Source organism: Dermochelys coriacea, chromosome 1 (assembly GCF_009764565.3).
Source record: "Dermochelys coriacea isolate rDerCor1 chromosome 1, rDerCor1.pri.v4, whole genome shotgun sequence".
Classification (NCBI taxonomy): Eukaryota; Metazoa; Chordata; order Testudines; family Dermochelyidae; genus Dermochelys; species Dermochelys coriacea.
The window spans coordinates 282,938,845-282,961,040 of NC_050068.2; the positions used below are offsets into that span (position 1 = coordinate 282,938,845).

The 22,196-nt window shown below is 38.6% G+C and overlaps 1 protein-coding gene across 5 annotated transcripts in view; it reads right to left on the reverse strand.

Moving 5' to 3' along the window:
• The window catches only part of ZDHHC17 (zinc finger DHHC-type palmitoyltransferase 17), a 132,612-nt gene that overhangs the window by 21,715 nt on the left and 88,701 nt on the right, over window positions 1-22,196 (reverse strand). For all 5 annotated transcript variants that reach the window (XR_006274484.1, XM_038386999.2, XM_043493007.1 and 2 more), the window contains exons 10-12: window positions 18,635-18,735; window positions 7,271-7,395; window positions 1,094-1,156 (exon numbers count right to left, since the gene is read on the reverse strand). Coding sequence is in view for 4 of the 5 variants with exons in the window: in XM_038386999.2 (XP_038242927.2) it covers window positions 1,094-1,156; window positions 7,271-7,395; window positions 18,635-18,735 (289 nt within the window). In the remaining variant the exon portion in view is untranslated. The remainder of the gene's footprint in view (window positions 1-1,093; window positions 1,157-7,270; window positions 7,396-18,634; window positions 18,736-22,196) is intronic.

Below are 22,196 nucleotides of genomic sequence, written 5' to 3' on the forward strand. Positions count from 1 at the left end.
TTTAAAGTTGTCATCTTTTTTTTACTGTCAGACAATTATCTAAAGAAAAATGGTTCCTCATACTGAATGACTCCATAAATGATTGTATGCCATATGGAAACTGGTAATCAAAGCACTCCTTTAATATCGTTGATTAAAAAGTATGCTCTTCCAAATAATTATCAAAACACGAAAGGGTTTAAAAGTGTACAGGTATTAAGAAAACAATAATGCTTATAAAGTCATCGGCAAGCAGGCCTGGAAGTAGAAAATACATTTGTTAGTAGCGTGAACTGAGGGTCAAAGCTCTCTCATCAGTGCATTAGCTAAACACAATAAAAAATGAAATGCGAGTTCTTAACTGCAACCCAATAATTGGATATTATTAATCAACTTGCAGAAGTGAAAAAACTATTAAACTAAATTCTGTGGCTAAATGTTTCAGCTCAAGGCAATCAGGATACTGAAGAAACTATTTAACTATAACATTTATCAACAGCATTTAATTTCATTAGTTTTACTGAAATTTCACAAGTCAGTGAATTTAGGAAGCAAAAGACGAAAAGGTGGAAACAGTATCAATTTGAAGAAGGAAAAATGAGCCAACCTATATACAAACTAAACAAGCACGTTAGATGTGAGTCAATGAGATCAAATATTGGGCTAAATTTTGCTCTCATTTATATCAATCAGTACATTCCCATTTACTTCAGACTGGTTGCACAGAGAGAGCAGAATTTCACCCCACAATCTTCATAATATGTAGCATGCCCAGCAAATAATTTTTTACTGGGTAAAGACACTTAGAGTCTAGCAGTGTGTTAAGATTAATAAATTCTCTGCATAAAGTCAAAATTATCTCCCCCCTGACATTACCATAATTCTTATGAACAGACCCACTTGAGCTTTTTGGAAAATACTATTTTGATGCAAGTTTTTTTAAATAACGTTCATCTCTGAAATAACATGGAGAAAAGGGATGGTGGTGTCTCATTTATTATATAAATATCCAGTTTTGCCCACCACACACAACCTCCCACCCCCAACACTGATATTTACATGTCAATTAAATGGAAACAAAAAATAAATAAATAAAAATAAAAAAGTATACTACCAAACAGGTACTGCAGAATATACTGAGGTCCAGACTTCCTGTCTCTGCAAGTTCAACTATTGTCTTCAAAAGAAACAAGAAATAAAATTAGTATTTAAACTTTTAAACACATACCCATCAAATTTCCAATGTTAAATTATTTCTGTAGTTCATATTCAAGCCTGTATGCTCAATCTATCTCAGGCTTTGCCTACACACGGAATATTTAATTTAAATAAATTTTAAACCTATTTAAACTGGAGCAAAACTCTATGTAGACATTTATTTCCAATTAAAAGTGGCTTATTTAGTTTACCTGAAACCTATTCTTAGTTGATTTAAGCTAAATAGATATAAAGCAGGTTTAGACTGACTTAGAACATCCACACAGAATTTAGTACACAGGTTTAACTAAATTGATTTTAAAATCACACATTTAAACAAACTATTTTGCATATTGATAAATCCTCAGAGATTACCTTCCAGTCAGGACCCACCAGTCAAGAAGGAGAAATTTAAATTCAGTGGTATACAGTCCAAAGTCTCAAAGCTGCAATTACCTACTCCATAGAATGTTCTTCTCGTAACCACAAAAGTAGTAATAAAAGCCAAACCTCCAACCCTCTATGCATCATGCTACGCTTATGGCTCAAGTGATATACAATGGTGGATTTCAGTTACAACATCCCAGTTTCCTTACATTAAATTAGATCCTTTCATTTTATATGTCCTTCCAGTATCTATTTTGTTATTGCAATAGTGGTGACTTATTACTCTAGGAAATGAAAATAGTCTACATTTCCAACAAACTTTATATTTCAGCAGCTGAAGATTGTGCCACAAGAGGCTTTTATATAAAGTCTGCAGTGTATGGAAAATGTATATTCACAGGAATTGTCCTGAAAATGTCTTTTGCCAAAGCTACTTTTCTTGGCCCAGGAAGAATTCAGTCTGATTAGCATGATTAGTTAAGGAATAAAATTAAAGACCAATACGCTTGTCTAATGTGTACCTTCAGCCATAGTACACAAAATATATTTTAACCATGGTTCTAGGTTTTAAATGCCCTGTCATGTTGGTGTCTTTGGATCCATATGATTTTAACTCCTTCCTCACCTCTCTCGATTAGAAAAGGAGCAGAAGGTACTTATGACTATTCTGTCAGTGGAACCAAATGAAGGTGGTATGCAAGAACTTGCTAGTTTAGATGATGGCCACCAAGGGGGATACCTCAATCAAAGATCCCCAAATGCCTTCTCAATTCTTCCAAGACACTACATGGAGGAACTGGCAGGGGGTGAATATGGAAATACACTAGACCCTGGGGCTCCTTCTCCAAAGCAACCAGTAAAAGCTACAGTCAAGGGTTCAGGGACAAACCAGGGCCTTATAGTCCTCTCTGCAAAAATCAAAGGAACTAACTGTGGCACGAGGACCAGTAGCCTCTCCTCCCTCCTCCAAACGGGAAGCAGTAGCAGTTTCCTTCTCCCCTTACTCAATCCTCTCTCTAACAATCCCTTCCTCTACGCTACAATTCAATTCCAAGTGACTCCTCCAAAAAACTAATATAAATAAAACAAACAGATGAAAAACAAAATACACAGAACTAACAGGAGGCATGTCTACCATCACTGTGATCACTTTGGGCTGGCTTTTGATACTGTCTTGCATGTTTGGGACCTCTCCAAAGTAGTTCCATTGAATTCGGGGAGTAATTGTAGAATAAAGCACTATTCAACATGGTCCGTTGCTTATACACTGCATGCCTTTTACTCTTTAGGGACTGTTTTCCTGTACGTTTGTTCAGTGACACAATCCAGGCCAGATCCTGATTGGTGCCTTTGGGCACTACCATAATAAAAGTAAATAAATTGCTACTACTACAACTAATAATAATTTGAATGCAGTTTGGAAAGCAGGGAGTTGCCTGAACTACTTCAAATTAGTCTAGGAAGCAGAAAAACGTCACTGAAAAGGGCAAGCATGTCAAAAGAAAAAACATCTGGAAACTCTGAAGCTGCTGGCATTTCCAGATATACTTACCGTGGTCTGCTGGATTGCCTTGCCTATTTGTTCAACAGGGAGGGGAAGCACAAATTATTTGGTGCCCTGACTTTGGTTCACTTTAAGGTAAGTTACGAAGCAATGTGAGGAAACTACTACAATGCCCAGAATATTTTAGCTGGTCATTTTTATGATGGTCCATTCTAGAGCTGAATTAGTTACAAAGTGTGTGCATCAAAAAATCCATAACATTAGCACAATGACAAAATCCTGATGGAAGAAGAATGGAAACTGGCTGATTTTTTTAGACCCTGATTCAGCAAAGCACTGAGGCATGTGCTTAATTTGAAGTAGGTGAGCTGTCCCATTGTCTTCAATGGGACTCCTATGTTTATGTGGTTTGCTGAACTGAGGCCACAAAGGGGCTTACTTACTACTCTACAACGTGTTAAAATTCTACTTACCGTAATTATTTAGTCCTGCTGAAGGAATGGTACTTAGATTGGACTAACCCAGCATCCAACTTGGTGGATGTACAGTAACGGAAAAGCGGTTCTGTATGCCTGAATCTGCACGTTCACTGATATTAAAGAAACAACTGATCTATCATGTAAACAAAAATAATCTAACCAATCACAACCTCATCAGAGATTACTACTCAGCACACGGACAAATATATAATTCCAGGCAGCCTGTAGTCATTCCACTGTGATTTGCAGTGAGTTGCATAGCATGCTGGAGAGTGGGATTCCTAGGTTTGATTGCTCAAAAACTTCATTTAAAAAAAGGGCAAGTTAGAACTGCTAACAGTAACGGGCTTGAATATCAGAAAATGATCATGGTAAAAGATTATAAATGCATCTGGTCATTAATTATATGCCAAGATGAATTACTCTCAAATGCCAATGAAAGCTAATCACAGATGTCTATCTCAACATCAGAACCAAAGAAGAAGCTTAACTCTAAAAGAAGTCAATATTTTGTCAGTAGAAACTCTAGCTTTATTGGTGTAGTATATTTAAATTACAGTAACTTGTAAGTTTTATTCATTTTTAAAACAGAATTGGCAAAATCTTTAAGCAATGACATTTAAAGTGACAGCTAGTGTAACACTGAAAGACCCCGGTCATCAGGATTGAACCTGGGACCTCTGGAGCTTAGTGCATGAGCCTCTACAGCATGAATTAAAAGACAACTGCTTTTTAGCTAAGGCTGTAGAGCAGACATTTAACTCTCTCTAAGTGGTCTTGGTGCCACTAGATGGGACAGAACACCACACCCAGGAGATGTGTGGGTTACATACTTCCCTTAGTGAGGAAGCGCATCCCGAGCTTCAGAGACTTCCCAGTTGAAATCCGGACAAGCTCTTACTTAGAACGCAGACAGACCCCGGTCGTCATTGGGCAGGATCAAACCGGGGACCTCTGGAGCTTAGTGCATGAGCCTCTACAGCAGACTCATTTAATTCTCTCTAAGGGACCTTGGTGCCACTTGATGGGACAGAACACCAGACCCAGAAGGTGTGTGGGATAGATTAGTATTAGAGACAAGATGAGTGAGATAATATCTTTTATTCAACCAGCTTCTGTTGGTGAGAGATACAAACTTTCAAGCTTACACAAAACTCTTCTTGAGGACTGGGAAATGTACTCAGAGGGTATGTCTACAATGCAATTAGACACCGATGGCTAGCCCTTATCAGCTGGCTCAGGATCCTAGGACTTGAAATAAGGGGCTGTTTAATTGGGGTGTAGATGTCTGCGGTTGGGCTGGAGCCCGGCTCTAGGACACTGCAAGGTGGGAAAATCTAAGAGCTTGGGCTGCAGCCTGAACCCAAACGTCTACATCACAATTGAACAGCTACTTAGGCTATGTCTACATTAGACCTTAAGCTGACAGGAAAGAGCTCTCCTGTCAACATAATTAAACCGCCTCCAAAGAGTGGTGGTGGCTATGTCGGCATGAGAAGTTCTCGCGCTGACACTGTGCTGTGCACACTACCAATTATGCTGGAGAAACTTGTTACTCAGGGGCGTATTTTTTTCACACCCGAGCAACAGAAGTTTTGCTGACATAAGTGGTACAGTAGATATGGCCTCAACCTGAGTCAGCTGACATAGGACAGCTGCGGGTGTCTAACTGCAGCATAGACATGAGTCACAATTAAATACAAGGTGGAATAGATTGTTTAGCATAAACAGTTAAAACATATTTCACAGGATCATTCAAGGTGAAGTGGCCAGTTAACACCTCTCCAGTCATGGGGGAAAGCTGGGATGGGTGTTAGTGGGTTATAGATCGGGGTGGGCAAAATACGGCCTGTGCACCAGATCCGGCCCATCTAACATTTCTGTCCAGCCTGCCAGGCTTTTTGGTTGCCCCCTCGAAAAAACTCTGGGCAGCTAAACGTCCCGCAGTGCAGTGGGGGCTCAGACAGGCTGCTTGCCTGCCGTGGCCCCACGCTGCTCCTGGAAGTGGCCGGCTGCTGCTGGCACGTCTCTGCACGCCTCTGGCGGGCAGGGGAGGCGGCTTCGCATGCTACCCCTACCCCCAGCACTGTCCTCACAGTTCCCATTGGCCAGAAACTGCAGGGGGCGGTGCTTGTGGGCACTGGAGCACATGGAGACCCGCTGCCCCCCTCCCTCCAAGGGGCACACAGAGACATGCCAGCAGTTGCTGGCTGCAGCCACTTCCAGAGCCCTGCTGCGCTGTGGTCCGGGGGGCCACCTGTAGTAAGCACCACCCGGCCAGAGCCTGCACCTTGCACCCCCTCCCTCACCCTGCCCCAGGTCGGAATCCCCTCCTGCACCCAAACTCCCTCTCAGACCCTGCATCCCCTCCTGCACTCTGCCTCAGCCCGGAGCCCCCTCCTGCACCTAACTCCCTTCCAGAGTCCACACCCGTCACCCTCTCCTGCACCTCAACATTCTGCACCGGCCCGGAGCTCCCTCCTGCACCCCAATTCCCTCCCAGACCGTGAGCCCCCTCCATTAATATAGTAGAAATGTGCGGCCCATGACAACTTACCAAAAGCTGCGGAGTGGCCCCTGTGAAAATTATTGCCCACTCCTGTTATAGATTGTTGTAATAAGTCATAAATCCAGTGCTTCTACTCGGTCCATGATTTTTAGTGTCTAGCAAAGTTATGAATTTAAGCTTCCAGGCTGGTCTTTTGAAGGTACTGTGCACCTTTGTTTGAGGATGGGGACAGAGTCTGATATAGAGTGATCTCTTTGTGAAAACTGGAGATGATATAGTGCTTTTGTCATTTTTCTGTGCGAGTTCATTCAAGAGCATAGTGATTGACTGGGTTTCACGCACATAGTTGCTATTGATGCATTTAGTACATTGTGAGGTACACCACATGTTGTGATTAGCATGTATAAGATGCAAGGATCTTGAAAGGTATGTTGTGGAGGTGTTGATTACCCCCCGCCCCTAGCTTTTTTCCCCTCCTTTCTTCTGGAGAGGTGTTCACTGGACACTTACCTTAATGGTCCCTTGAAATACATGTTAACTACTCATGCTAAACAATATGTTCAACCTTATATTTAGCTGCGACACGGAGTACATTTCCCAGAATTGAAGAGCTGTGTAAGCTTGAAAGTTCATCTCTTTCACCAATAGAAGTTGGTTCAATAAAAGATATTATCTCACCCAACTTCTCTCTTCAATATCCTGGGACCAACATGGCTATAACAACATTGTATACAGCTAATATTAAGTTAGTCCCATAATTAAGTACATTAGGTACTCAGGTACTACTGCAATGAGAGAGGTACAAGAACTTATGTAGAACAGAGCAGATTTTTAGGCTTCTATAAATGAATCTGGATTACCTAATTTATCATCACTTTCAACCTCATCTCCTCACTTCTTTAACCTAATATAAAGACTTACACTACCATCTCATTAAATTTAAACTATAATTTTGTTAATTAAAACATCATGAATGTTAAATTTAGAAAGTAAGAACTGCACACTATTTGCAAATAAAGACAAGGAAATGTGTAAGATAAATGCAGAATCAACCTTTTGATATTGCTTTTCTTTTGTTTCACAACAATTTACTCTTATTTCCCTGTGCTAAACAGCAAGTGACTCAACATTTGGAAACACACAGGTAACTCATCCTTGAAAAAGGACATGTTATTTTCTCCCCATCCTCCTAAAAAAGTCTGTCGTATTTTTTACCTTTTTCTTTTGTTCTTCTGTGGCTTTAATGATTCCTGGGTCTGATTTCCAGGATTTTCCAAAATTGTAGAAAAGTGCAACGCTATTGGCAAGGAATGGAAGATGTATAAAGAGAAAATTGAGATGTGTTTAAAGTCAAGGAATCTAAAGAAGTTCAAAATGAAAAAAATTATAGAAAGACCAAACTGGGCTGAATTATTAACATGTGTCAATTTGAAATAAGATGACCAAGAATAATTTTGTTCTAAAAAGTTGCCAAAATCAACGACACTTAAAATAAGCACAAAATATTGTGTCCTAAGGACTTCTATTGTACTCTATAGTCTGTAGAAGTTTTCTTAAGGCAGTTTGACTGCCTGTTTATAACTATTTACACTGTGTTAAAATATGAATTATCATAATTCAGTTATTCCTATCTGTTCTTTGTTTTTAATTTAAATTCCATATAATATTATCTCCTTAAAGTATTTCCTGATTTTACAGTAAACATCTAGAAGTTCTATTTATAAGATGCTCATTTGACTGCTTGTCTTCATTGTCTTAGAATTCCAGTAAAATCACCAAAAAGAATGCTTTTAACCATATAAGGGATTGTCTAACAGAGAATGATGTTACACGGCCATAATCCCTCAACCTATGCTCATTTCCAAGATACTCAACTCAGAATTTATACACTAATTTGAAAGCTCTCTCAGGGTAAAGCAAAATAATTGAAAAAGCAAAACTATTGGGTTTTTTGGGTTCTGTTTGAAACATGATCCTCTTATAAGCAAATACTCATATTTCAGACCAATGAAAGCCATTTTAAAATATATAATCCAATACCTATAAAATAAGAATTCTTAGTATTTCTGAAAGTATTTAAAAATTCAAGAGCAATATAAATTCAAGGAATAACCACTAGTTTAAAAATGTTTCCTATGCTAGAATATACACAGCTTTATAATGGTTTAAATCATAGAATTAATAGATTTCCTAGTAATAGCCAATAATGAGCATGAAGTACAGCACTTCTGAGGGACCCAAAAATCTGGCATGCTGGTGTACCATTCCGACTAACATGTACATGAGTAAAGTCACTCGTGTGTGAAGTCCCACTGACTTCAGTTGTCATTGGGACTACCCATATGAGTAAAGTTTGTTATTTATGTACATTTTTGCAGCATCAAACCCTGAATATGGATTGATATGCATAGTGTTTTACATGGCTGTATGTACTAAAATTGGCATCTGAACATTTTATGCATTGATAATCTGTAAAATTTTATGTAAGGAATTTTATGGAAAACTCCAAGAATCAAGCCCACAGTATTTAAACAATTGTTTGCTGAAATGAAGCATATTTCATTAATTCTGTACGTCTTGTACCCTATAGTACCCTAAACAAATTTCCTTGCTCTGATTCGGTTCTCTGAAGGAAGAAACTAGTTGTAGATTTGAACTGTAACTGAAAATGTTTAATAAGCTAATTTTAATTTTTAATATTGTGCTCTTTACAGTAGCCTCTTAGCATTTTAGCTCACTATAAAGACTAATTAACCTTGAATAACAAGCTCTTTTTATACCCCCATGTACACCATAACTTACTATATGCCCCACTGCATTTGATCTCTACTGATTAAAAGCTGAGTTTAATCTTTTTTTTTTTACTAACTCAGTTTCTTGCTAAGTGCATTTTTTGAAATTAGCTCTTGCCAAAAATAAGTTCACTTTATTTATATTGCTTTAAGAGTTTACATTTTCTCTAAAATACTTACTATTTTCACTGATATTTGTGTCATAACAATAAAAAAAGCAGAAACATAATTGAAACATCTTCTATTTAAAATCCCTTAAACAGACATCTGCTATGAACAATAAGGTACAATTGAAAAAAATTACGATTCATTCCAAATTACTAAACGTCACGTCTAGACCGCTAAAAAGAAATAAGCAGAACGACAATATATTTTCTGTCCAGTAAAATGGATTTATAACCTTCAGTTTGTGGCCTTACTTTTAATCCACTGTATTAAATCTACTGTATAAAATTTGGACAACATGTTCCTGTGACCAAAAAACTGCTCATGCACCTGGGCCCCACAAGCAGTAACCCAGAGATTTTTTTTTTTCTGCATGTTCCTCTCACCCTGTGTACCCTTCACTCACACAGATTATATGGATAGAGTCTAAGGATATGTCTACACTACAAAATTATGTCAATCTAAGTTATGGCGACGTATAGCCACCACAGTAATTAAATTGCTTGGGCATGTCCTCACTACGCTCCTTGCGTTGTGGTGTGCGTCGTCACCAGGAGCACTTGCATCAATTTAACTGTCAGTGTTTGGCATTGTGGGATGGCTTCTGAAAGGCAGCAACAATCAAGGTAAGCAATGGAGTATCTACACTGACACCTCATCAACCTAACTACATCAACACTGACTCTATGCCTCTTGTGGAAGTGGAGTTATTAAGTCAGTGTAGTGGGCGAGTTAAATCGGTGGGAGTGACATATTAGTGTAGACACTTACAGAATTAGGTGGATGTAAGTTGCCTTACATCAACCTAACTCTGTAGTGTAGACCAGGCCTAACAGTCCTAAGATAAAATGGCAAAGTTCAACCCCTCCCTTGCTATCTTTTATTAGGAAGACTCCATAAGATAAGTGCAGCATTGATAGAGAAACCATCCTCGTGAAGACAGAAAACAGGCCATTTGCATACTGAAACTGAAAGGAAGGCTGAATGGGGAAGTAGGATTACGGAGGAATGATAAGGTGGTGGGAGTAGGTCAAATCTCAGCAGAGAATTTTGGGAAAAATGAAAACAGGGAGCAAAAAAGTGATGTGATCAAAGAAGAATCTGAGTAGGGGAAGGTTATGCTGTCAGAGGCAATTCAGAAGCCTCCTGGGGAAAAGGGCAGGCACACTCTGGACGGCAGAGTAATTTACTTCAAGGAAGACCTATGGCAATTTACAGAACTTTTAGGACACCTGCAGTGTATGTGGAAAAACACATAACGCTTTGAAACATCTACAGAATAGGTGACATTCTACCTGGAGGCAAAGCACTGATGGCTGGAGCGGGATGAAATTTTCTGGATGAAGAATTTATTTATCAGAAAATGCAGTTTCAGATCTACGAACTATTTGTGAATTCATACCAAGTTCATGGACTAATTTTGATGGAACCAAAAGAATCAAAACGCTTTGTTAATATCAAAATGAAACTTTTGTTTGGACTTTTAGACAGACATTTTCACAACAGCAAGCAAAGGATTCACAAAGATGGTGTCTTTCCCACCAAAAGAGTTAGCCCAGTGGTTAACATGCTCTTATGGGAAGCAGGGAGACTCAGGTTCAAGTCCACACACTAACTGATGAGGAAAAGGGATTTAAACTTGGGATTCCCACATCACTGGACAGTGCCCTAGCCACTGTGCTAAGGGATATTGTGAGATGGGCCTTTTTCACCCTTCCCTCTGGAAGCTGTTTTCTTTTCTTTAAAGGAGCTTATAAGGGAGGCCCCACCTACCACTTCCCTGCTGCCACTTTTGTTTGCTTGCTTTCGTCAAAATGCCTGAACATCTGAATGAAATTTTTCAGGTTAAAAGTAAACATTTCCTTTTGACATTACCAGAATGTTTTGTGTTGAAATTTTTCATTTCGGTAACATTAAAACATTGTGATTACCCCCCCCCCCCCTTTTTTTTTTTTTAATTTCTACACACTGAAAAATTTAAACAACCGTTTTTGGATCAAGCTGAAACTATTTATTTTCTTTATTTTTCAAAACTCCCAATGAACTCAAAACTCCGTTATCTACCCAGCAAAAGTTGTGGCCTCACTTCTTTTCAGCCCTAATATTTTTCTCACACAGACCCAAGTAGAGAGAAGTACACAGCTGTAGAGGTGGCTGCAAAGCTGAAGCATAATGTTGGCAGCAACTGCCCCTCTGCAGATTTCCCACTTGGCAACTTTCTATGCAGTAAAGGGTTAAATAAGAAATATTTAGGTCTTAACCCTAAAGCAAAATACTAAAATGAACTTAACCAAGACACTTTCGAATTTTCATTGTGTGAGACAAAGTGCAAAAATCTATGACCCATTTATTACCTTACTACAAAGTAACACCTTTCACTGTAATTATCAGAGCGCTCTGAACAATTATTACTGTCCCATTTAAGTGACAGAATGCATAAATGGTGATGTGAATATTTGATTAGCTAAGTTCGATCCAAAACTGCAACCTATTTAGTGGCTTCAATTACACACAAATTGCTGTTAATTTACAACAACATATCAAGCAAAATATTGATTGGAACCAGAGCTATACATTGAAGGAGGGGGCCAGAGGTGGGAGAGAAAGAGAGAGAGTGTATGCAAGTGTATGTATATAAACACTGACATATCAGGACACTCTCCCAGAGCATTCTGAAGAAATCCAATTACTCAACAATCCAATTACTCAAATCTACACTTCCAAAACTAGTAGCCTCTTTGTTCTTTTCTTGGATTTGTCTCTATAATTTTGACTGTATGTACGTGGGATGCCTTCATTTTGTAAAGTTTTATTAAAAAAAACTATGATCATCTTATCTGTTCAGCTATCAGCATTAACTGGCCAGCTAGTAGAAATTTGGGGAAGGAATTTCAAAAGCATCTAAGGGAGCTAGAGGTCTAACTCCCATTGAAAGTGAATGAAAGTTTATGCCTAACTCCCTTATCTGCTTCTCAAAATCTGACATTCGGTCATTATAACATGAGGGGATATCAAAGGTGCAGAAAGGCATAAAAATGATATAATGTACTCAGTTTTTAATTGGACTATTGATTGCCATTGATTTCTTTTTTTGACTTACCAGTAAAAATTGTACTAGAAAGGCAGATCTGCTGTATAAACAAAAGGGTTTTCAAGCAGCATTTCTTGAAATAGACTTCATATTGTTCCTAATTCTTTCAGATTGGTGAAGCAAGGCTAACTGCTTAGTAGGATGCACACATGAAGTGCAAGATCAATATATGGTGGAAAATGAAACTTATCTGTTGTTTGGAAGCCAGATAGTATCACGTTCAATTTTTGGCAAATAAGCGCCAAAATGCAGAATCCTTAGACACTGATGATGAACTAAACCATCTCAGATTTGTTTCCCTCTCCTTACAGGTTTTCTTTTGGTTTTTCTTCAGTTGTTTACTTGTTAGATCTTTACTTGGGAATTACATGCCAAGTAAGAACATTCACTGGCAAATAAATGTAGTAAACACAAGAAACTAGATAGTATTATATTGTTTTTTAAAAAGTTAAAGTTGTAGATCATTAACCGTCATTTTGACATTTAAAGGTAAGAGCCTATAAGCCTTTGCAACAACATCATTGTATTCAAAAGTGACATTGTGAAAACTAAGTTACTATTAGTATTTTTTCATTAGGGATGAGTGTTTTGTGACAAGCTAGTTGAGAGACTGAGCTCTGTAAGCTGTCATACTTTAATTGATAATTTTAAGTTAGAAGTCTTTGTAATAAGATGCCAAATTCATTCTAGTTCTTCTGGCAAATTGCCCTATAGCTTTATTGAAAAAAAGAAATTACATGCCTGCTTTATTTTTGTAGCATAAGACAGAGAACTGTGGTCAGAGTAAGAATCTTTATATTTTTACAGCTTTACATGATTACTTAGAGCAGAGCACAATATTTCTTTATTCTCTGTAGTGTTGGTAAAGTGATATCTGATGAAATTCTTCTTTGTGACAGTTTTCATGAAATGAATCTGGCAAGTCATTTTACTCAAAAACACTTCCAAAAGGATTCATTACACATCAAGTTGCTTTATGGGGACTTTCAATGCAATAATATTAAGTAAAAATAATACTTTGCATTTCCACATGATCTCAAGATCTGTTTAGTTTTCATGATCTGTTCTATTTTAAATTTATGTTCATTTCTGAAAGTGTTATAAAGTAATATTTAACATTCCATATGTTTTATAATAAGCACTCTTATTTATATAGATAACAATTCAGTATACACAATTCAATTTCCAGTTAAGGTAATACAACTTTCTACTTCAGAAGCCAGTGAGTTAAGAAACTGAGTATCATGACAAATATTTAAAAACTTTAAGATTAACAGCTGATTTTCTGCAATTCCAGGGTAGTCACACAAAAAGTTAAGCAACTTAGCTAAATCACAAGGTTTCACACATTAGGCTTTCTGTTGTATCTTAAACTATTAAAACTGATTTGTTTGTTCCAATCCCTGTCTGATGTGGCTCTAAATGATGAGAGTGATCACACCATGCAAACAAAATTTATGTTTATTTCTGTGGAAGTGAACTAAAATAATTTAAAAGTAATTTACCTGAAATTACATTATTATAGTAATATGTGATACAGCGGGTCACGGTGTAAGTCGGGGTTGTGTTCCTGAGAAGGGCGACGGATACCGAAACGACATATACCGGGGACCCGCTGGTAGAACAGTGGTATAGGCAGAAGGGGACACTTGGGTGAGAGCCAGAGGGGTAGGAGTGTTCTGGCCAGGGGCTCCTGGAAAAATGGGGGGAGCCGTAAAAATGCACCCCCGCACCACCACCTGCTCTTCCCCCCCTCCCCCAGTGCTCGGGGCTTGACCCACTCTGCCTGGCACTCCTACTGGGAAGGGAGTGGGATCGGGGTGCAGGGGCTTGCCCCACTCCGCGCTCCAGCCAGGGAGTAGGGGTTGGGGACTTGGAAGCCCTCGGACCCTGAACCCACTCCTCGGCAGGAGAGCAGGATGAGCAGAGCAGGGCAAGCCCCCGACCCCACTCCGCAGCTGGAGAGCTGGAGCTAGGCAAGCCCCGGTGCCCCAACCCCGCTCCTCAGCTAGAGTGCTGGGCGGGCAGCGTGGGGCAAGTGCTGAAGCGGGAGCAGAGCCAGAACTGGGGAGGGGTGGGCCTGGATGTTAAGTAGGTGGACTGCGGCCCACCCATGACTACACATAGCTGTCACTCATCAATAGGGAAACGTGTTCCAATTTATGTCAGTCCCAATCCACATATCCATGGTTTGCAACTTACTGCAAATGATGGATATGCGGCTCGGGACGGACGTGAATCGGAACACGTTCCCCTATTGATGAGTGATAGATATACAAAACAACAGCTAAGAGGGAGACATATACCCCTCCCAGCAGTAATTGAAAATGGCTCCATGTGTCCCACTTTGTTTTTTTAGTGTTTACAAGTGGAATTTCTCCCCATATCTGTTGTAAAAATACAGGATATAAAGTAGTGTATGAATAATAAAGCTGTTCGTGCAATCTCTTCTCAAATACAGCTGAGTAAGATGTTTGCAAATAATCCCTAACAAATATCAGAATGCTCTTTTTTAGGAATAATTTTCCAGGATATCTGCATTTCATAAACTAAACTGTTCACAGTATCATTTTTCTCTGTTTAGCCATAGCGTGCAACTGATTTTAGATATTTTCTAGCCTCCCTTTTATACAATGCAAGATTTATAACTTAAAGCAGCTTACAGAATGTGAGCCAAGTTAATTCCAGGCAAAAGAAGTTTATAGTTAAATTTCTCCACTGATATGAAAAGGCATTCCCATTTGTGTATTTTAACTTGACAAGAAAGAGACCAGAAATTTCTTTTTAAATTGGTCAATTTTGCAGGGGAAAGGGGAACAAAGATACTATGTGCAGCATATTATTTCATATTAGGTGTTTTTTTAAGTAACAGTGCTGAATGCAAGACAGTTCATCATGATTTTCAGATACAAATCAAAGAGCCTTCTATAGCGTTATAGAATGTGCATTGTGCTTAAAATTTTAGTGTGTAGCCTTCATTCTTTTCCATATTGTATCTGGAAATGAGAGTCATCAAATTGCATAAAGCCACATTAAAGCAAATGAACACACATCAGCTGGATAAAGAGGATTTAATCTATACGTCTGCTTCCATTTTCATAACATAGCCATATAATACTATAGCCAGTTATTTAGTACAATAATCAGAAAAAACAGACCTAAAATTCTCTTTCCCTTGGTTTGCACAAACATTTTCTATTTGGTTGACACTGCTTCTGTTGCATAGATCATCCATTGTGGATTCTCAGCATGTGTTCAGAGGTAAAATAATTTGCCCCAAACATTCTAATATCCAGCATTCATTCTTCTCACTACTTTTTATACTAGATGATTAATTTCTACACTTATAGACGAGGAGATTACTTATCTGTAATCGGAAGTTCTTTGAGATGTGTGGTCTTTATCTGTATTCTACTGAGGGTTTATGGATGTGCACCATGCATCCAGAGCTGGAGATTTTTCTTGTAATAGTGTTCATTGATCCATACGTGCACCCGTGGCTCACCTCATGGTTTCATCCGAGGTCATAAAAGCTGGGGCAGACTGACTGTGTCTCCAGTTCCTTCTCTACCGCAAATCAAACAGATCTGCAGCAGAGGAAGGAGGGTGGGAAATGGAATACAGATAGGGACCACACATGCTGAAGAACCTCCAACTACAGGTAAGTAACCTCCTCTCCTTTGAGTGATGACCCCCTATTGTATTCCACTGAGGGTGATTAACAAGCAGTATCTAAGTCAGAAGAGGGTGCAAGGACGAGAACAGTTGAGCATAGAACACCATGATGAATGAGGCATCTGTCGCAGAGTTCTGCACCAAGGCATAATGTGTGGCAAAGGTATGTACTGAACTCCATGTGTTCGCTCTACATATATCCTGAGGCAGCACATCACGGAGGATGGCTGTGGTTAAAACAGCAGAGGCAGTATTGATCTTGCTTGCTGACCTAGAAGAAATGTGGGCAGGAGGAACAGATTTTTAAAGCCTGGATTTTTGGCATAGTCCAGTACCCGCACGTGGGTACGGTAGTGAGGGTATTCACGGGGATCAACAATTGGGCCAGCAGAATGGATCCGGAGGATGCTGAGGAGCGCCTTATGGCACAGGAAACCAGTGGCTCTGCAGCAGCTGGAGTGGAGCATACTGCCACAATGTAGAAAGGCTCTGTTGGTACTCATGGTGGCAGGAAAAGATGGATGCCCCCTGACTTTCATTCAAGTCCTCCAAGCAAGAAAACTCAGAGGCTGGTTTACTGGTGGAATCGGCAGAATTGTGTACACAGTCAGAGTGGGGGGCGAGCAAGGCCTCAAAAGTGGCATGTCTGGTGCCAGAGATGATATCTCCCTGGAAATAGAGGGCCCCAGAAGGTGTGGAGACCTTGGCTCTCCAAGGCAAACACTGATTGGAGCTCTGGCACTTCTCCCAACCTCCCCCGAGTCAAGTCCCGGGAACTGGAGCAACAGTCTTTCCCAGAGCGGATGATTCTCTGGCTCTGAGGGATGCCGAAGTGTGTGCTAGTTCCACTTGATACCAGTGGATCCATCAATTTATGTGGCTTCTTTTTGTTTGTGTGCTTTAGGGCACTCTGTCCCTATGACTGAAACTCATGGAAGGAGTCTCTCCCTTCTTAGGCTTAGAGGAAGATTTATAACCTTACCTCCTGACTAGACCCTGGTGCAGGGAACCACAATGGTGGTACTGTTGGTGCCTGCCTCAGACTTTGTAATTAGAGGTGCACTCCTGGCAGCCTCAAACCAATATATCGGGGGGAGAGGGAGGTTGCTTGGCCAGGGTCTGAATGAGGTCTTATAGCGACTTCCCCAGGTGCTTCCATAGCGGAGAGTCTGGCATTCTCAGGTACTACTTGGAAAGGGCTGGTAGATAATGCACCTGGATGAAATGTGGGCTTCTCCCACACAGTAGAGACAGTATTGATCTTCCTTGCCACAACTACCCCAAAAAGGAGCCCCAATCCTACTCCTAAAACTATCAATCTACTAAAGATTACTATAAAAACAATAAAAACGGTAAAAACTGTAAAACTAATTATGAACAACTGTATATTTTTAAAGTGCGTCACATGTAAGAGGACACTAATAGTTCCAACCCAGATAATGAGATGGTGAGAAGGAACTGGAGACGCAGTCTGTCCGCCTTGCCCTTTATCACCTCGGACGAAACCATGAGGTGAGCCAAGGGCACATGCACAGATCAACGGACACTAGTACTTAAAAAATCTCCAGCTCCGGATGTGTGGTGCAGATGTGTAAACCCTCAGTGGAATCCAGTAGGGACCATCACTCAAAGAAGAACTTAACGTTACATATCTTTGACTGATTATGTTAGACAATATTTTAACACTTTTAAACAAGATTCTCAGAGATTTTAGGCACAGTGGCACTCAAACTTGTATGTTTACATCCTAAGAGACATGAAAGACCCAAAAAGAAAAACAAAATTTGCAACACTACTTTTTAACCTCAATGTTGGGCTTAAATAGTATCTAGGAGTAACAGATCACTCTTTAAGCATGAAAAAGCATTGGTAATCAAAGGTATATCAGTGACTGCAGTGATATTGGATTGTCGAGCCATTATCTTTCATAAGCATTACATTCATTTAAAAATACTTAAAACTAGGAGCATTAAGTAAAAATTAAACAGGAGTTAATACAATGTGTTTGTTAATTCTTTGTTCAAATGATAAAATATTATTAAAATGTGTGATCCCAGAGAAAGTAGAATAGAATTAATTCGATTAATATGGTAAACTGAATTTTTGATGAAATCTGACTCAATGTCTACTTTCTTTCTGAACATGGTAAGTTTATGTCTAGGCAGATCTAGTTATATGTTCTGTCTGGTGGCTAATATTTATAAAGATGTGATGTTGTCACATCCCAGCAATTCTAATTATTTTTGTAGAACGTATTCTATTCAGTTTCATAAGCTGTATGTAATATTTTATTTAACACATTTTTGAAGTCCATATAAAATGGAACTTGCAAACTACTTAGGAATAGCTAGTTATGACTGCACTGCCAGTAAAAATGACACCAGAAGTGATAAATATGAGTGAATAGGAAAAATGAAGTTAACTGTTTATCCTAGGAAAAGCATATATGCTATTGAAGTTTAAAGACTATAGGTCATCGTGAGTTCATGCAATTATAACCTTTTTGGCAACATATGGCCTTGATATGTCTATACAACCACTTGCATTTCTCTGCTAAAGAAATGAAAAAAAACCAGAGAAAGTTTGGATAGACATTTTTAAGGAAAAGGTTTGAGGAAAACATTGTTACTGGCATAAAGAAATAATGTAATTTTAAAGCAGTACAAAAATAACCATTAAGAGTTTTGATTACTATGGCATAGTAAAGTTCTATTTTAACAAAACCAATTAAGCATTAAGAATTTTAAACGGTTTTAGTTATTTTTAAATTACTATTCATTCTTTACTTTTGAGGTCATATTTAGAACTCAGCACTGATGTTAAACATATACAAATCACTAAAATGAAAAAGGATATCATTCCAAAACCAGAAAAACCATGTCACATACATCCAGAATTTAGTTGCCAGGTATATTCCAAGAGGCAGTGCACTATGCATTGAGTGATCAAAGAATGATCTGTAAAACAACAGAAGTGATGTCATCACATAGTATGTTCTTTTATACGTAATTTAAATTCAGTATCAGTACACATGAAAAACTTCCTTTTATGTAACACATTAAATAACAATTAGATCTCCAAATACAGTTAGTAAAAGATTTTGCTTCTGGAGATCTTCAGAGCCTGTAGAAGTCCCATTTTTCAAGTTGCCCTGATGCAGAAGGATGGATGAGAGTCAGTTAATGTCACTCCTCAGATGGTCAAAGGGGTAACTATGGTGTAATATAAGACACAAGGGAAACGGGGCTGATATGAATCAAACAATGTTAATGTTTTATGCTATCCCTAGGTCAATGCATAAACTCGTAAAAAGCAATTGTAAATCTAGTCTAAAATAAGATTTTAATGGTTGGACTCAATCTGCATTGAGTTGGACGCAGTTACCCCATTCTCCTCTATGTTCATAGACATCATATCATTTCCTATTAATAGATTCCAAGACCAAAAGAGACCACTGTGATCATTTAGTCTGAACTTCTACAAAACAGAGGTCAAAGAACTTTTCCTCACTGTTAAAAATGTATATCTTATTTCCAGTCTGAAGTTCCAGCCACTGGATTGTGCTATATCTTTCTCTGCTCGATGCAAGAGCTCATTATCAAATATTTTTCCCCCTGTAGGTACTGATGGACTATGACCAAGTCACCTCTTAATCTTCTAGCTGTTAAGCTAAATAGATAGAGCTCTTGGAGTCTACTATTATAAGGCATGTTTTCTAATCCTTTAATCATTCTCATGGCTACTCTCTCAACCCTCTCCAATATATCAACATCCTCCTTGAATTGTGGGCACCACAACTGAACACAATATTCCAGCAAGGATCCCACCAATGACAAATACAGGGGTAAAATAAGCTCTGCTCCTACTTGAGATTCCCGTTTATGCATCCAAGGACTGCCATTAGCCCTTTTGGCCAGAGAATCGCACTGTCAGCTCATGTTCAGCTGATTATCCACCTCAACCCCCTAATTTTTTTTTCAGAGTCACTGCTTCCAAGGATAGAGTCCCTTATCATGCAAGTATGGCCTGTATTCTTTGTTTCTAGAGACATATATTTATCTTTATACATTTTATTTATATATTCATATTTAGACATATTAAAATATGTATTGTTTGCTTGTACCCATCTTACCAATGATCTGTTCTCATTATTTATCACTCCTCCAATTTGTGTGTCACCTGCAAACTTTAACAGTGATGATTTTGTGTTTTCGTCCAGGTCACTGATAAAAATGTTAAACAACATAAGGCCAAAAACTGATTCCCATGGGACCCCACTAGAAAACATACCGCCTCAATGATGATTCCCCATTTACAATTATATTTGGAGACTTATCAGTTAGCCACCTGAATCTTATAAATTACATGTGTAATCAGTGATCAGGCTCTTCACTTTTTTCACAGAAACATCATCAACAACAAAACAAAGAAAAAGGCATTCAATCTTCTGAATAATCAACAAAAATCTTTGAATTGATTATTTTGAAGTTGCTCACACAAGTGTCATGTTGCCTTAATCAGTGACTCAAAATATTTTTAGTAGGATAACATGCTTAGATTATAATACAATACTTCATATGCCACTGACATTACACCATTTTAGAACTGTTGATGAAATGGAGAAGTCTTAACAAATGTTTACTCTAAAGCCATATGCTGACAGCAGTTAGAAATCACTGCTAAAATGCTCACTCAGCAATATTCACGTTGTGGTTATTTTAATAGAGTTTGAAGTGAATTCCTAGCCAAGAGAATGGACAGAAGTTGTGAATCACATTTACACAGGAGATTCCAATGTCAGAGTATTCAAGAAAACCATATAACACAATATATTTTTCAAAAATATATCTAAAAAAGGAAATATATATGCCTTGTTTTCCTCAGTCTGTAGTTACAACAAAAATGTCTGTTTTCTTCTATCTCTTGCTTTTCTCTCATTACAGCTTCAGGCAGAGACTCTTCACAGAGAAATTATCAGAAGGAAAACAGCAGAGTCAGTTTTCCGTTTCATATAATTCACTTATTTCTAAGACAGGAAGCTAGTTCTTCAATTAAGACAAAAAGAAATTTAAGCACTGCATATATGCCAGCTAATTCTCAAGAGCTGTTCTGAGTTCCAGCTAAGAATACCTATGAAAACATTTACCATTAAAAACAATCTCAACTATACATATAAAATGATGGAGTACAAATTAGCTGTTACCACTCAAGAAAGATATCTCGGAGTCATTGTGAATAGTTCTCTGAAAACATCCTCTCAATGTGAAGCGGCAGTCAAAAAAGCTAACAGAATATTGGGAATCATTAAGAAAGGGATAGATAGTAAGACAGAAAATATCATATTGCCTCTATATAAATCCCTGGAAGGCCCACATCTTGAATACTGCGTGCAGATGTGGTTGCCCCATCTCAAAAAAGATACATCGGAATTGGAAAAGGTTCAGAAAAGGGCACAAAAATAATTAGGGGCGTTGAACAGCTTCCGTATGAGGCGAGATTAATAAGACTGGGACTTTTCATCTTGGAAAAAGAGATGACTAAGGAGGGATATGAAAGAGGTCTATAAAATCATGACTGGTGTGGAGAAAGTAAATAAGGAAGTATTATTTACTCCCTCTCATAACACAACACAAGAACTAGGGCTCACCAAATGAAATTAATACGCAGTAGGTTTAAAACAAATAAAAGGAAGTATTTCTTCACACAATGCACAGTTAACCTTTGGAACTCTTTGCCAGAGAACATTGCGAAGGCCAAGACTATAACAGGGTTCAAAAAAGAACTAGATAAATTCATGGAGGATAGGTCCATTAATGGCTATTTGCCAGGATGGGCAGGGATGGTATCCCTAGCCTCTGTTTGCCAGAAGGTGGGAATGGGCGACGGGATAGATCATTTGATAATTACCTGTTCTGTTCATTCCCTCTGGGACCTGGCATTGGCCATTGTCGGATGACAGGATACTGGGCTAGATGGACCTTTGTTCTGACCCAGTATGGCCATTCTTATGTTTTAATGAAAAAAATTGAGCCTACCTGTCACAGAATAGGTCAATCACTGGGAAGCAGGCCATTCAAGGACACACCTCAAGGTTCCTCTCCACAACACCGAACAACTTAAACATCCTTCCCACATCCTGCCTTCCATCATACCTACATAAAATAGTCACCCTCATCCAATGTTCCCTCTAATTTTTTTTCTATCCACATGCAGAATGAATTTGGTTATGTGCACCATATTGAGGTAATGTGCAGATGTGTGCCACCAGTAGAAACAAAAAACCTAGATATAATATATATTTTTAAAAAGTTACCATGGGGATAATTACTCCAGCCAGGACAGGTTAGGCATTTTAGAACTCACTATTCAAACAATTAAATTTAAGCGTAAGAGAAATAAAAATTATGAAATCACAGAT